This window comes from Cryptomeria japonica, chromosome 10 (assembly GCF_030272615.1).
Source record: "Cryptomeria japonica chromosome 10, Sugi_1.0, whole genome shotgun sequence".
NCBI classification, from domain to species: Eukaryota; Viridiplantae; Streptophyta; class Pinopsida; order Cupressales; family Cupressaceae; genus Cryptomeria; species Cryptomeria japonica.
Window position 1 is genome coordinate 459,617,096 of NC_081414.1, and position 15,768 is coordinate 459,632,863.

The 15,768-nt window shown below is 36.4% G+C and overlaps 1 protein-coding gene across 1 annotated transcript in view; it reads left to right on the forward strand.

Moving 5' to 3' along the window:
* LOC131067521 (ubiquitin-like modifier-activating enzyme 5) overlaps positions 1-15,768 on the forward strand; it is a 166,568-nt gene that overhangs the window by 111,770 nt on the left and 39,030 nt on the right. Inside the window, exon 10 of the mRNA XM_058002553.2 lies at positions 6,964-7,038. Coding sequence (XP_057858536.2) covers positions 6,964-7,038 — 75 coding nt within the window. The remainder of the gene's footprint in view (positions 1-6,963; positions 7,039-15,768) is intronic.

A 15,768-nucleotide genomic window follows, 5' to 3' on the forward strand; every position in this document is an offset into this window, starting at 1 on the left:
TTTAGTAATAGATAAAACAAATATTAAAGTAGAATATAACTTGCATATTGAATGTAAATTGAACATCATTTACATGGTATCAGAGCTATAGTTAAATCGAACCTGAGGCTGTTCAATTTTACGTAAAATTCAAATCAAGTATATATTCAACGTCACAATCCTATCAATGGCTAGCGCTATCAGATTTGAAGACAGACTCGCAAGGGGTGACGACTTCTCCGCATGGAAATTCAGAATTCAAATGATTCTAAAAGAAAATAGAATTGAATCATTTGTAAAGAGTGAAACTAAAGAACCTGAGACTGAACCTGACAAAGCAATTTGGAGAGAAGGAAATGATAAGGCTATCAAAATCATAGTTGATGGGGTAAGGAACAACATTATGCCCATTATAAGGAAACATGAAACAACTTTCAACATGTTCAAAGCACTTGAAGACGCCTTTGAGATATCCAATGCCAGTAGAACCTTGGCTCTAAAAAGAGAGATAAATCACATAGCCATGTTAAAACGAGAATCAGTCAATGCCTACTTCATGCGAATATCTACCTTAAGGGATGAACTGACAACCCTTGGATATGAGATCCAAAGCAAAGAATTAACCCTCATTGCTCTAGATGGGTTGCCTAGCATCTGGGAAACATTCGTCCAAGGCATCAGTGCAAGGGACAACTTTCCTAAATTCGATAGGCTAAAGGCTGACTGTCTTCAAGAGGAATCAAGGCAAAATAAGAAAGGGATCAAACAGAAGAAGATGAAGACCTACAAGTTCTAAATACGAACTCAAACAATAAAGGCAAGCAGAGGCAATTCAGGAAGAGAAAAGATCGTCACAGCAAGAACTCCTTCAAGAAGGATCTCTCTCAAATTCAGTGTTACAGATGTTGCCAAATGTCCAGAAAGAGCTAAACAAGCCACATTTGCCAAAACAGGAAAATCCAAAAGGGAAGAGGACTCCGAGAAGTATGTGCTCTATTCAACACTCACAAATCAAGCATCAAACAAAGTGAACTCCTGGGTAATCGACAGCAGCTCATCCAGACACATCACAGGATTCAGAGAAGTACTAGACTCCATGAAAGAGGAGAATGATGAGGAGGTAACCATCAGAGATGACTCTACACACCCTATCAAAGGAGTTGGAAATTGCACCATCAAACTAAAGTCAAGTGTATCATTACAACTTAGAGGAGTGCTATATGTTCCAGGCATTAAGAGGAATCTAGTCTCAATATCAGCACTAGAGGACAACGGATATAGAGTGACCTTCATGGACAACAAAGTATTGGCTTGGTCGAAGAACTCATCCATCAAGAAAGCTAAAAAAATTGGTCAAAGACAAGGCTACTTGTATGAGCTATGCACAGAGCCCAACTTAGCCCTAATTCATGAAACTACAGATGCCAATGAAATCTGGCATAGAAGACTAGGCCATCTAAATTTTAGAGCTTTATCATCAATGGGAGACCTTGTCACAGGTCTACCTAAGCTAAAGCAATATCATTCAGAAGCATGCACAGGATGTGCCCTAGGTAAAAATACTAAAGGTGCTTTTCAGAGTAGTACTAGGAAAACAAGTAGAATTTTAGAGTTAGTTCATTCTGATGTATGTGGACCAATGTCGGTAAATTCATTGGGGGGATTTCTGTATTATGTAATATTTGTTGATGACTACTCTAGGAAAACCTGAATCTACTTTCTGAAATGTAAAGAATCAGAAGAGATCCTTAATAGGTTTAAAGAATTCAAATCACTAACAGAGAACTACTCAGGAAACAAAATTAAAACCCTAAGAACTGATAATGGGGGGGAATACACATCAGAATTATTTAAAGCGTTTTGTAAAAATTCAGGGATTAAGAGGGAGTTAACAATACCTTACAACCCTCAACAAAAATGGGATAGCAGAAAGAAAAAATACGACAATCGTTGAAGCTGCCAAAGCTATGATTCTTGATCAGAATCTAAATATCAATTTTTGGGCAGAAGCAACTAGCACTTCTGTATATATTCAAAACAAATGTCCTCACTCTCATCTTGAAAATAAGATCCCCGGGGAAGTCTTTACTAAATCAAAACCGGATATAAGCCACCTTAGGATTTTTGGATGCCCCGTCTATATTCATGTACCTAAGGAGAAAAGATTAAAATTAGAGCCTTCTGGAAAAAGGGGAATCTTTGTAGGATATAGTGAAACCTCCAAAGCCTACAGGATATATATACCTGGTCAAAAGAATATTGAACTAAGTAGGGATGTGATCTTTGAAGAAAACTTAGCCTTCAAAAGAGCCCAAAGCTCTCTAGATCCTGAAGTCTATATCCCCACCCCTAGCTTAGATAGAGATCCTACTCTTGAGCTTTAGAGGGAGAATCTTGTGGAAACTATGAGTGAAAGTCAAAGTCCACCTAGAGAAAAACCTCAAGAAAAGACCACTATGGGCCACCAAAACTGTAGAAGAAGCTCAGAAATTTGTTGCTCCTTTAGGAACCTTCAGAGAAAGCAAAAGGCCTAATAAATTCACTAGCTATGTTGCCCTTATGAATGATCTCTCTAAAGCCGAACCAAACAATGTATCAGATGCACTTGAACATCAAGTATGGAAGGATGCCATGTCTGAAGAGTATCAGTCCATTATGAAAAATGATGTTTGGGAGATTGTCCCTAGGCCAACTAAGAAGTCTGTGGTTTCATCTAAATGGCTTTTTAAGATCAAACATGCTACAGATGGTAGTATTGAAAAACACAAGGCCAGATTTGTAGCTAGAGGGTTCTCACAAAGGGAAGGAATAGATTATGAGGAAACTTTTGCACCTGTTGCCAGATATACATCAGTAAGAGCTGTATTAGCCATTGCAGCAACAAAGGGGTGGAAGGTACACTAAATGTATGTTAAGACAACTTTTCTAAATGGTGAGATCTCAGAAGAAGTCTACCTAGAGCAACCTGAAGGTTTTGAAATTCATGATGCAGAGTCTCATGTGTGTAGACTCAAGAAAGCTCTCTATGGGCTCAAACAGGCTCCCGAGGCCTGGTATGAAAGAATTGACACCTATCTCTCAGGGCTAGGCTTCTCCAAAAATGATGTAGATCCTAATCTCTACTACAAAAGAAATAAAAGTGATATGCTAATATTGATTTTATATGTTGATGATTTATTAATCATAGGAAACGATCACCTTATAGATCAATGCAAGAATGATCTATCCAAAGAATTTGATATGAAGGACTTATGACTCCTTCATTACTTCCTAGGATTGGAAGTATGGCAGAATTCTGACAACATTATACTAAACCAAGGAAAGTACACCTTGGATAATTTGAAGAGATTCAGAATGCTAAACTGTAGACCGATGACCTCTCCTATGGAAACCAATTTACATAAACTTAAGGAAGCAGCAACAGAGTCATCACCCACTGATCCTACTCAATACAGACAGATGATTGGGTCCCTGATGTACTTGGTAAATACAAGACCAGATATCTGTTATGCAATTAATGCTCTAAGTCAGTTTATGTGTGAACCAAAGGAGATACACCTGGTTGCAGTAAAACACATTATGAGATACCTACAAGGTACCCTAAACCTTGGTCTCAAATATGAGAAAGTTGATATAGACCTACATGGATTCACAGATTCAGATTGGGCTGGAAGTGTGACAAACAGGAAAAGCACTTCAGGGTGTTGCTTCAGTCTAGGTTTTGCCATGATATCTTGGATCAGCAGGAAGCAGTCTTCAGTAGCTCAAAGCTCCACCGAGGCAGAATACATCGCAGCTTCTATGGCTGCCCGAGAGGCAGTATGGCTTAGGAAGTTGCTTGTGGGGTTGTTTGGAGAACCTATGAAACCCACTACTATACACTGTGACAACCAGAGCTGCATAAAGCTCTCAGTAAATCCAGTGTTTCATGACAGATCCGAGCATATTGAGATTCCATACCACTATGTGCGAGATATGGTAGACAGGAATGCAATCCAACTAGAATATGTTTGTACAGGAGATCAAACTGCAGATATTCTGACCAAACCGCTTTCCAGAGTAAAGGTTGATCACTTCAGAAAAGGTTTAGTTATGATAGAAAGGTAATTTGCTTTGTAATCTGTATTTGCATATCTATAAGATGTTTAATGTGTAAACCTCTTTGTCATGATAGGACATCCCTGGATTTTATCCCCTGGGCTCATATCTAAGAGATGACGATCTCTCAAGATAATGAACACTTGTATGGAGACATTATAAGGTGACGATCTTATAATGTCCAAACCAGTTATCATGTTGGATCTCTGGTGGATCATGGATGAAGCCATGATTGTGTTATGGTAAAACATTTATATTAAGTGTTAGTGCACTTACCATAACTTGGATAAAGATGAGAATTGAATATTTTCTCATATGATTATCCTTAAGTAGTACGTGATTAGGTAATACTGGTATCACGTGCTGAGGTGATATCCTGTCATCACAAGACTAATGTGATAGACATTTTGTATCACGTGGCTAGGTGATACTTCATATCTCGTGAGTAGATGATATGATCCCCTAGAAAATTAAAATATGTAAATGAATGCTAACCATCAGTTGAATTCTGATGCTTGATACACTACTCTTATTTATCTTACCTAGCTAAGAGGGAGTGTTAATGTATAGATAGCTTGGGTAAGATAAATGATTGAATGAGAGATAAATGAAGTCTCTCATTCAATCATTTATCATATCGATTATGCATTCAATTGATAAACATTCCTTTTATATTAACTATTCATTATCATAGTATCCAAATTTGATAATCTATTTATATTTACCGATTGACAAATCGAGTTAACTCTTGCAAATAAGGCTTAACGATTATCGGTTAGACTATCGTTTAATATTGAGATTAGTCTATGTTCACACCGATTATATCGGGTGTTAAGGATAGTGTCAATATAACACCGTTTGGCATACACCGATTATATTGGGTGTAAAAGATAATGTTAATATAACCATGCACCACCGATAATTATATCGGGTGTTAATATAACCATGCACCACCGATAATTATCGGGTGTTTTATTATACACCGTCTGGTAAATAAAATGCCATGCACCATTATCGTGAGGGGGTACGGTCAAGCGATGTCTTGATCGGCCATGTCCAAAAGACATGGCCGGTCAAGGCATCGCTTGACCGTACCCAGCCCACTATATATGCCAAATGAAATGTGTGAGAATGGACATTGAAATTTGTAAATGCTCCTCCTCTCCTGCCACATAAAAGAAGACAATCAGATTTATATAATAATTCAGTAATAGATAAAACAAATATTAAAGTACAATATAACTTGCATATTGAATGTAAATTGAACATCATTTACAGATCAGACCTAAAATAATGCATTCTTTGTTCAAGAGAGGATAGAATTCCTTGGTATTTTATTCTGTGTTCGAGGTGCATAAAAAACACACCAACAAATTGTTCACTCAATAAATACATAATGAATTTGTGTTCTGAAGATCTTTTTGAATAATCAACCATCATATGGTTCCTTCCTTATTAATTAAGAGACATCTCAACATATGTCTATATATTTTAATGTCTATTGATATATTCATTTAAATTTTAGAAAGCTGAAATATCACTGCTGTGCCCTTAAGTAGCTGATTAAAATACTAAGAATGATTCACCCAGAATGCAGTATCCATCATAAATCCACTGAACTCAACCACTGCTAAATGATGCCAGCTAATTTAATAGCTCAAGTCTGCCCCTAAATAGAAATTACAGATCTAATTTCTGTTGTTTTATATCAGATATGATATACTAAAAATCAGATCTACGATAAATAAATGGCTCATGTTTAACAAATGGAAGCTTCAAATGCTACGGCACTCCCTTAACAACAATCTAGCACATTAATGATTCCAAAGTGGGCTGGGAATCCTTTAGTAAATCTCTTAACTCCTTGAGATGGTACGCAGGGCAGATTAGAAAAGGCTGTCAACACTTCTCAATAAATATTGCCTTTGCTTTGTAATAGCATCTAGCATATGGTACTGCAAAAATAATCTTGAATAACAGCCCAAAAAATGGTACGGCTGGCTTTTTGAGGTTTTCTTCCCCACTCAACACTTGAATGTTATCAATATAATAATATTTAAAAAACTATATGCAAATCTGAAACATATTGCAAACCCTGTAAATATCTGCAAACCCTGTAAATACTGATAACCACAACTGCAATCCAAGTATTTGGAAAATGAAGACTTCACACACAATATCTATAACAAATCATTTAGCACAACTTTGAATCTTGCATAACTCACCAAGAGTTGGTTTGGAGGGTTTTCGTCCTCATAACCTATCTCTGTCATAGGGTTTCTATTGTAGGGCTGAAAGCTGAACAAAACTCTCAATTTCCTCAATTAAGGTTTTGAAATGAAAATGCCAAGAATACCTTTTCCTTCTCCTTTGTCCTCTTTATACCTTTTTTTCAAAAATAATAAAATATTTTTTTCCATAAGCTTTTAATTTCGTTCTTAATTAAAAGCTTTAATCCATGGAAGTTCGGCTGTAGTAAATCAAGGTTTGAGTTTTCTAGGATGTTGGAATGGACCCAAAGAGGGACATTATAGAAATCTATTGTCATTTCAATTTGTGGAATTAAACTTTCCTCGCAATCAAGTTGTCTATCTAGATTTTGGCAAACTTCTGCATGGAACTCACCACACAACTCTTCTATACATGTAATTCTAACATTTTTCTTTTCCAATTTCCAATATATTTGCTTGATTTGATGACACTCTTTTGTATGCTGTGTTTGTGCTCAATGAGCAATGATTAATTGTTAAATTTTTTTTGTTCCAACTTTATTCCTTCATTTTAGATTGAGGAAAAATGACCATCAGCTTTTTAGGGTCACCATCATCTTTTTTATTGGAAGAAAGTGCTGAATTGAATTTTTGGCTGGTTCATTTGTGGAAACAGGGGGTGGTGGCTGGTATTTTGGTTCAAAACACTCTCAAGTACTTGCTACATTTCGGACAAGTTTCCAAGTACTTGGTATAATTATTTGGTACCATCGTTCTTTGGTTTTTGAGTTATATTTTGTTTTATATGTTTCATTCACTTTGGTAAAGCTATTTAGTGCCATCAGATTTATATTTGACTTATGAATTATTTTATATACTTCATCCACTTTTTCTAGATAAGTTCAATAAAAAATAAAGAGATGCAATGCAGTGGTGTAGTTGACAATATACTCATTCATTTATAGTATACACATGAGTGTAAATTTTTTATTTTTCAACATATTTTGGTATGTAGGTTTAAGGTTAAACATCCATACTGTAGGTTTGCTGAAATCATATAATGTGTATCTCTTTGACCTATTTTAATTATTCGGCGGGCACTAATGGTATTTCTTTCTTTCTTTGACTTGGCCTACATTTTTCATTTGCCATATATTATGCAACATTTTTTCTGGCGCCTTCTTATACTCTTGGAAATAAATTGTGAAAAGTGATCATATAATATCTTAAATATTAATTATATTGAAAAAATTCACACCAATAAATTATAATTGTACACTGTTTCCATAGCATGTATGTCACTATATTCATCCTAAATAAGATCTTTCTGGAGGCTTTATTGATATTCATTTGCTTTCAAATCTCTGTGCTAGAACATATCTGTATATCATTGGAAAGCCTGGTAGCGAATTCTTTCCATGGAGGTTATAAACTTATTTTGAAAAGTAGGTTCTCAATTATTATGTTGATATATAAACAAGAAGTTACACATGTTGCTGTTTACTTTTTATCAAATGAATATATATTAGAATATTTTTTCAGTCAATGTTTCTGAGAATTCTTTGAATAACTGGTACCTATCTCACTTGTCTTATTTTTCTCTTTCAAAAACTCAAATTATGTTCAGTTTTTCTAAAACTGCCTGTATCTATTCCTTTTTTAATTTTTTTTGTGTATGTTTGTTCTTGAATTTCATATAACTAATTTCCATTACACAAATGATCTTGGGCATGTCACGAGTAAGGTATAGCTAGTGTACAGTCATCTGGATATGTTTTCACCAGAATTAAATTGGCAAGCAAACAAGTCAAGAACTTTAGTAATCTTACAACTCTGATCATATGAGCAGTTATGCCCAGCTGGAATCAAGCATAGGTCATCTGTACAGTTCAGTGGTCAAATTGTGAAGATTATTCACTATGGAGTTTGATACAACCAACTTGAAGGAGTTTTAAGATGAGTCCGTCTCTGTCAAAGGCACATGGTTGTTACATAAAGACACTCAAGGTGTTGGTAGCCAACCATTCAATACCTCATGCAGACCTTAATAACAAGTCTACTTTAATGTGAACTTATGTTTATACTCAAGAATCATTCCAATGGATGCTTGAGGTGGCATCATCCATCTTGGGCATCAAGGGTTTCAAATAGTTGACAAAATTTAGAATATGAGTACATGAGCAGTAAGTATGTTTACAGCAATACCCCTATCAGCTATTCATATTTGTTCTTGATACTGCTAACTTCCATGCATATATACAGCTGCCACAATAGCAATAGTTTAGATATAGACCCTTTTGAACCTCACAACACATCAAAAACTATACCATTTAGGTCACATACACACAGGATGTACTACTATTATGTCTTATTGATCTGAAATTGGGTCAAGGAAATCATCAAAATTTTCATTTTAGTCTTTTCAAGTTAAATTCCTCTCATTTAAAGGATGATTATTGTCTTAAGGGTATTCAGTCTTTGAAATATTTGACTCTAGGGGAGGGCAGCTCGGTATTGTCAAGTGGTCTAACTGTTAATTTTATCAGATTTGAGAATGCTAAGGGTTATTTTATTTATCAAAGTACTTCTTTTATCATATATTGATTTGATCTCTTTTGAATATAAGAAAGTAAGAAACAGCAATCAGAATTTATGATTTGTATTTCAATGAATATGTAACAGCAATGTTCATTTTTGTGCAGGCCGGCTGGTTCAATATTTCGGATTTCTATATTGTCCCTTAACTGCAGCTATACACCATATATACAATGGTGTAGAGGCATGCCTCTACGTGGAATAGCATCCACGTAGAGACATGTCTCTACGGAGACATGTCTCCACGAACCCGTGAGGGTTAGACCGATAAACATTAAAGACAATACGCTAAGATGCAAGATGGTATAATTAACCAATTCGACTTTAAGTCGACTAATGTTTGTCAAGCGATTAAATGTAACGAGTCGATTATATCGACTATTGGTTTTAATAAACATATTTAATAATCAGCTTTTTCTTTATTACAAAAATGTATGTATATATTATATATACATATATATCAATAATGTAAATCACAGACATTATTGTATATATAGATATATAGATACATATATACATATATACATTTGTAATATATATTAATATATGAGTATTAAATCCAATCATCAATTACAAATACTTCGGTGACAATACATATAAGCTAATTTAACATAACTTGCAAGGATAAAGCAACTATCAAATGCTTAAGGCCAATTGGCCACTTGGGCATTTGATTTCGACGATCTGAATTATCTGACCGAAGCTACACAACATTAACACTCCCTCTTAGCTAGGGAGGATTAATTCTATCCTAAACAAATGACATCACCTTCTCGTGATATCAAAGAATCATGACATGACCACAAATATCACATCTCATGATATTTTGTCATGGTTCTCAAAGAGTATCCAAGATCCATGATATGTGCAATGGTATCAAGTGGCATGATACCTATCATGGGGATATAAATCGTGGCCTATCCATGAATATTACGTCTCATAATATTCGCCATGATCATCTCAATCATTATGATTTCTCAAGATATCAAGTCTCATGATATCAATCATAATGCCTGCAGAGATACAAACTATATGACAAAGTTGCAGATATCAAGTCTCATGATATCTATTCATGATAGTGAGGTTAGAGTACTGTGAAGTCATCACTCTACAGTATTATCTAAAATAAGTGAAACTTTGAAAAATCGTCATCTTTCAAAGTCACACAAAGATTAAGTAGTCATATAGTTTCACACATGACAAATAAGAAATAGTACAACAGACCAAAAATTACATTCTCAATTTAACTTACATTTTCAACCATGCCAAGTTTCTTACGAAAGTACTCAACCTCTGCTTTAGACAAAGGTTTGGTGAGAATGTCTGCAGTTTGCTTGCCTGTACTCACATATTTTAGCTGGATAACATTCCTTTCAACTATGTTTGTAACATAATGATAAGGAATCTCAATATGTTTGGATCTATCATGAAATACTGGATTAACATATAGCTTTATGCAGCTCTGGTTGTCACAATGAATAAGAGTAGGATTCAGTGGTTGACCAAACAGGCTCACAAGTAGTTTTCTTAACCATACTGCTATTTGTACTACTATTATGTCAAAGTTGCACAATGAAGCTGCTGGTTGTCACAATGAAGCTGCAATGTACTTGGCTTCTGTAGAACTTTGAGCCATTGAAGATTGCTTCCTAGTTATCCAGGATATCATAGCTGATCCTAGACTGAAACAACACCCTGATGTGCTTTTCCTATCTACCACACTTCGAGCCCAATCTGAATCTGTGAACCCATGTAGGTTTAGTTCAACATTAGCATATTTGAGTCCATAACCAATAGTGCCTCAAAGATATCTCAGAATATGTTTTGCAGCCATCAAATGTATCTCTTTTGGTTCACACATGAACTGACTAAGTGCATTAATTAAGTAACATATGTCTGGTCTGGTATTAACCAAATACATTAGAGATCCAATAATTTGCCTATACAAGGTAGGATCTGCGAATTCTGATTTTGAAGCAGCCTCTCTTAATTTGTGTAAGTTTGTTTCCATAGGTGTGGACATCGGCCTGCAATCCATCATATCGAACCTCTTCAAAATATCAGTAGTATATTTTCCTTGATTCAAGATGATGCTGTCAGACTGATGCTTTTGACCTGGAATAGAAATCCTGTAAGCTTTGGAGGTTTCACTATAACCTACAAAAATGCCTTTTCTGCCTGAGGGATCTAGCTTGGTCCTCTTTTCTTTTGGTATATGAATATATACAAGACAACCAAAGATTCTTAGATGGCTTATGTCATGCTCAACTCCAGAGAAGGCTTCTTCCGGGCTTTTATTATCTAGGAGAGAGTGAGGGCTCCTGTTTTGAATGTATACAGCAGTGTGTTGACGTGTCTGAAATCGCATTGCTGCAAACTTCATACGGCCAACGCAGAATAGAATAGCCGACTGATTATCCTACTCTCTCTTGAGATAAGGAAGTCTCTAATGCTGTTTTCTAAGTTTGATCAAAGGAGATTACCTCAAGGTTTCTTTTGTCAGGTCTTGACTGCGGGATCTCTCAGTGGCTTGATGTGTTTATGCTGGAAACACAAGGGGGACTTACGTTTAATTGGCAACAAGCTAGTCTGCTGTGATTCTCGAATTATGCAATAAAGAGCAAAAGGAAAGGGTTAGGAGATCTAAAACTAACAACACGGGTATGCGGGTAGACGGATTCCACATAACCAATTCCTGCTTGGCCAGAATGGCTCACAACCTTGCAGGAACGGTGCAATCTTCAAAGGAACTTGGAAGATTTTCAGATTGGAGACGCACAGCTAAGCACCCAATTCTGGCGCAGCTCAGACGGACACCTGCAATTGAACTAAGCACAATCGAAGGCTCAGGTTAACCACACAAAAGGATACACAATCAGTATATCCTCAGTGGTATGAGCCCGAATCTATCAAATACCTGCACACCCAAAATAGAAAGATCTATCTAAAATGCTGAAAGAAACCATGCAAACAGGATTGAAACAAGACAATAAACACCAAATCAATGTTCATATATTGATCTCAACTGCCTATTACAACAATTCCTGCAGCATCTCTATGCTACTGCTAAGATCTAACCTATTCTAACTCTAAAATCTAACTATCTAGCAATTTCTAACAATCTCTAACAATCTAACCCTTTACAAAAGAAAGGCCTCTGCCTTTTATAGATATTACAATTTTGAACTGAAGGCCAGGATGGACTGCATCCAAGGGCCCTGATCTGTCTTCCAGAAGCTGGCAGCCTTGACCCATGCCTAATTAATTCTCAGTTATCCAATCAGCAACTATCTCAACTACCTGCCACTATTTGGCTTTAATTCAGGTCTATCCAATCTTCTTGGTGGTTGGGAATAGTTATCCACAAAAATATCTTGCATGGGACCCATAGGCAGTTTTACAATAAAGCAATTTCAGCCTTAAAACTGAATTTCTGGACTTAAATCCAGCTGTGTGCTTCTTTGAGAATGCATAAACTTGCAGCATTCAGAGTGTTCTTTTGCTTTTTGCCTCCAATTTCGCCAGTGGACTTCATCTATGTTCAACGACACGGGTCCCAATGCTCGGTTGCTCTTGCGCTCCTGTATCTTTCTTTTTCAATCTTCAGTGCCTGGCCTTGAATTTCGATCCTTCCTTGATTTGCATTTTCAGGTCTTTCTCCTGGTTCTTCGATGACGTCCTGCGATCAACCAATTTCACTTAATTAAATTAATTTGAAAAATTAAATAATTTAATTTTAACAAACATTAAATTTAATGGCGTCTGGCTTGAGAAGCTCTTTGCGAGATGTATCTTGAAAATGCTTCTCTTTCTCTTCGATTGTGAAATCTGATCCTTGGTTTTTTATTTCTGCGTATTTTACCTTTGGAGTCTTGGACGTTTTAAATGGGTTTATGGCGCGATTCTGGAGGTTTGAAGAGCTCCTGCAGATTCTAAAACTCTAACTCTCATGCTTTTCTGGTAAATTTCGGAGAACGGAGGGCACCTTTTGAAATTTGCAAAAATTTCGGACCTTTGGCATTCTTTGCAAATTCGGAGCATTTGAACTTTTTGCGAATTTTAAAGGCAAATTCGGAGCTAAGGGCCACTTTGCAACTCTTCACGTTTTTTCACATATTTCACATTTCGCCCCTGGGTCCGAAAACTTAAGGCGAATTTCGAACCTTGACATGTTTACAAAATCGAAGTTTGAAGGCGTTTTACAAATTTCTGAGTTTTTAAAATTTTGGGGCTGGGGTCCGAAAATGGGTGTCCAAGGCAAACTTCGGATCTGGAGGAGCTTTGTAGGATTTCGCACCTTTATACCTTTTTCAATTTCGCCCCATGGTCCGAAAATGGACACTTTAAACGATTTTCGGGGCTTGAAGCGCTTTTGGTAAATTTCGGATCTAAAACGCGTTTTTTTTTTTGTGTTTCCTAAACTCGACGCACTTTCCATTTACCTCCGAGGGTCCGAAAATGAGGGCGCTTAAGTGGTTTTCGGACCTTGTAACATATTTCGCAAAATCGCGTTTTCACTTTTCGAACCTAAAAACGCGTTTGGAAATTTAGAAGAAACTTCGAATTTCGGCCCTAGGGTCCGAAATTGGTGCTTTAAGTGAAATTCGGACCTGAAGGCACGTTTGCAACATTTCACTTTTTCGGACCTCCTGCCAGTTTTATCAACTTTTTCACTTTTTGGCCCAAGGTCCGAAATTGGACAACTTAAGTGATTTTCGGACCTCTGGGACATTTTTGCAACTTTTGAACTTTTTCACATTTTGGCCCCAGGGTCCGAAATTGGGCATTTTGGGCGATTTTAAACGTTTCCTCAAGAAGTGCGAGCTTGGGCACTTGGGCAAGTTTGCCCAAATCTCCCCGGAGGATCATTTAATGGAATATAACATTTAAGTATAAGTGACATTTCCATATGTCTTTCTCCTTTCTTATACTTTAAGTTATATTCCATATATACTTCCAGGATGTTTGAGAGTGGTTTCGGCCCTCCAGGAGTTATATTGCAAATTCTAGTTTTTGGAGGTTTCCTCAGTTTTCAGAGTTAGCCAAATTTCAGGATCAGGGAATTCCAGACTTAGCCAAATTTCAGGATCAGGACAGAAAGGCACAAACTGGGGGTCCCTGTCCAAGACGGGGATGGGTGTGCGATTCGCACAACACAGTAGACCTATTTTTTCTTTCCAGAAGGTGTTTAAATTTTGTTCATACATCATGGCTCCTAGCAACTTCTACAGTAGACCTATTTTTTCTTTCTGCTACCCCATTTTGTTGGGGGTTGTAGGGAACAGTGTACTCCCTCTTAATCCCAATATTTTTACAAAAAATCTTAAATATTTCTGAAGTGTATTCCCCCCCATTGTCTGTCCTTAAGATTTTTATTTTCTTACAAGATAGATTTTCTACTAGGGCTTTGAATTCCTTAAGTCTCATAAGGATTTCTTTTAACCCTTTACATTTTAGGAAATAGATCCATGTCTTCCTAGAATAGTCATCAACAAAAATAATGTAATATAAAAATCCTCCTAAGGAGGTTACAGACATTGGTCCACATAAATCAGAATGAACAATTTCTAATATATTTGTAGTTTTTCTAGTGCTGGAGTGAAACGTACCTTTTGTGTTCTTTCCAAGAGCACATCCTTTGCATGTACCTTCATGATTTTGTTTTAATTTGGGTAGACCAATCACCAACTTTTCAATTGTGGGAAGAGCTCGGAAATGTAGATGCCCTAACCTCCTGTGCCAGATTTCATTTGAGTCTGGTGATTCATGTAACAAAGCTTGAGGGAGAGACGTGCATAGTTTATAAAGGCATCCGTGCCTTACTCCAATTGTGTAGGCTTTCTTTATGGTTGAATTCTTTGGCCAAGCCAAGACTTTTCCTTCCATGAAGGTGACTCTATAACCCTTGTCTTCAAGTGTTGATATGGAGACTAGATTTCTTTTTATCCCCGATACATATAGTACTTCTGAGAGTTGAAGAGAAATCCCGGATTTCAGATTTATGGTGCAGGTCCCAATCCCTTTCACAGGGTAGCTTGAATCACCCCCAATGGTTACTTCTTCATTTGAATTTTCTTTTAAGTCATCAAGATGTTCTTTGAATCCAATAATATGCCTGGATTTTCCACTGTCAATTACCCAAGTATTAGGGTTTGTTGAAACTTGACTTGAAAGGGCAGAGTAGAATACAAGCTTTTCTGATTTTTCATCTTCCCTTGATTTTCCAACTTCTACAATGGAGACTTGAGTCTTTAATCTGTCTAGGCACTTAATGGCATAGTGTCCATATTCATCACATCTAAAACATTGGACTTTGGTCATATCTCATTTCCTTTTGTGAGAGTATTTTCCTTTGTTTCCTTTAGGTTCTTTGTCCTTCTTCTCTTTAAAATTTCTTTTCTTTCTCTCTTTGTGTGAGGAAGAATTTAGAACACAAATGTCTTCATTTGAAGTGGTTTGATTATCTCCCCTTACAATAAGTCTTGATTCCTCTTGGATGCAATCAGTCTTTAATCTATCAAAATCAGGTAGTTCGGCACAAGCACTGATTCCTTGTATGAATCCTTCCCATGATCTTGGTAGTCCATTTAGTGCTAACAGGGTTAGCTCCTTACTATCTGCAGTATGACCAATTGTAGAGAGTTGGTCTTTTAATTCTGTAATTCTCATGAAATATGAGGTGATAGATTCACCCTTATGTATCTTTATATGATGAAGTTTTTGTTTTAAGCATAGTACCCTGCTGGTGTTGTTAATTTCATACATGTTTTCCAATGTTGAAAACATTTTGCTTGCTGTATCCAATTTGGAGATGATAGGCACTATGTGATCTTTCATTGCATCTACTAATATCTTCATAGTTTTGTTATTGTTTTTAATCCATAGT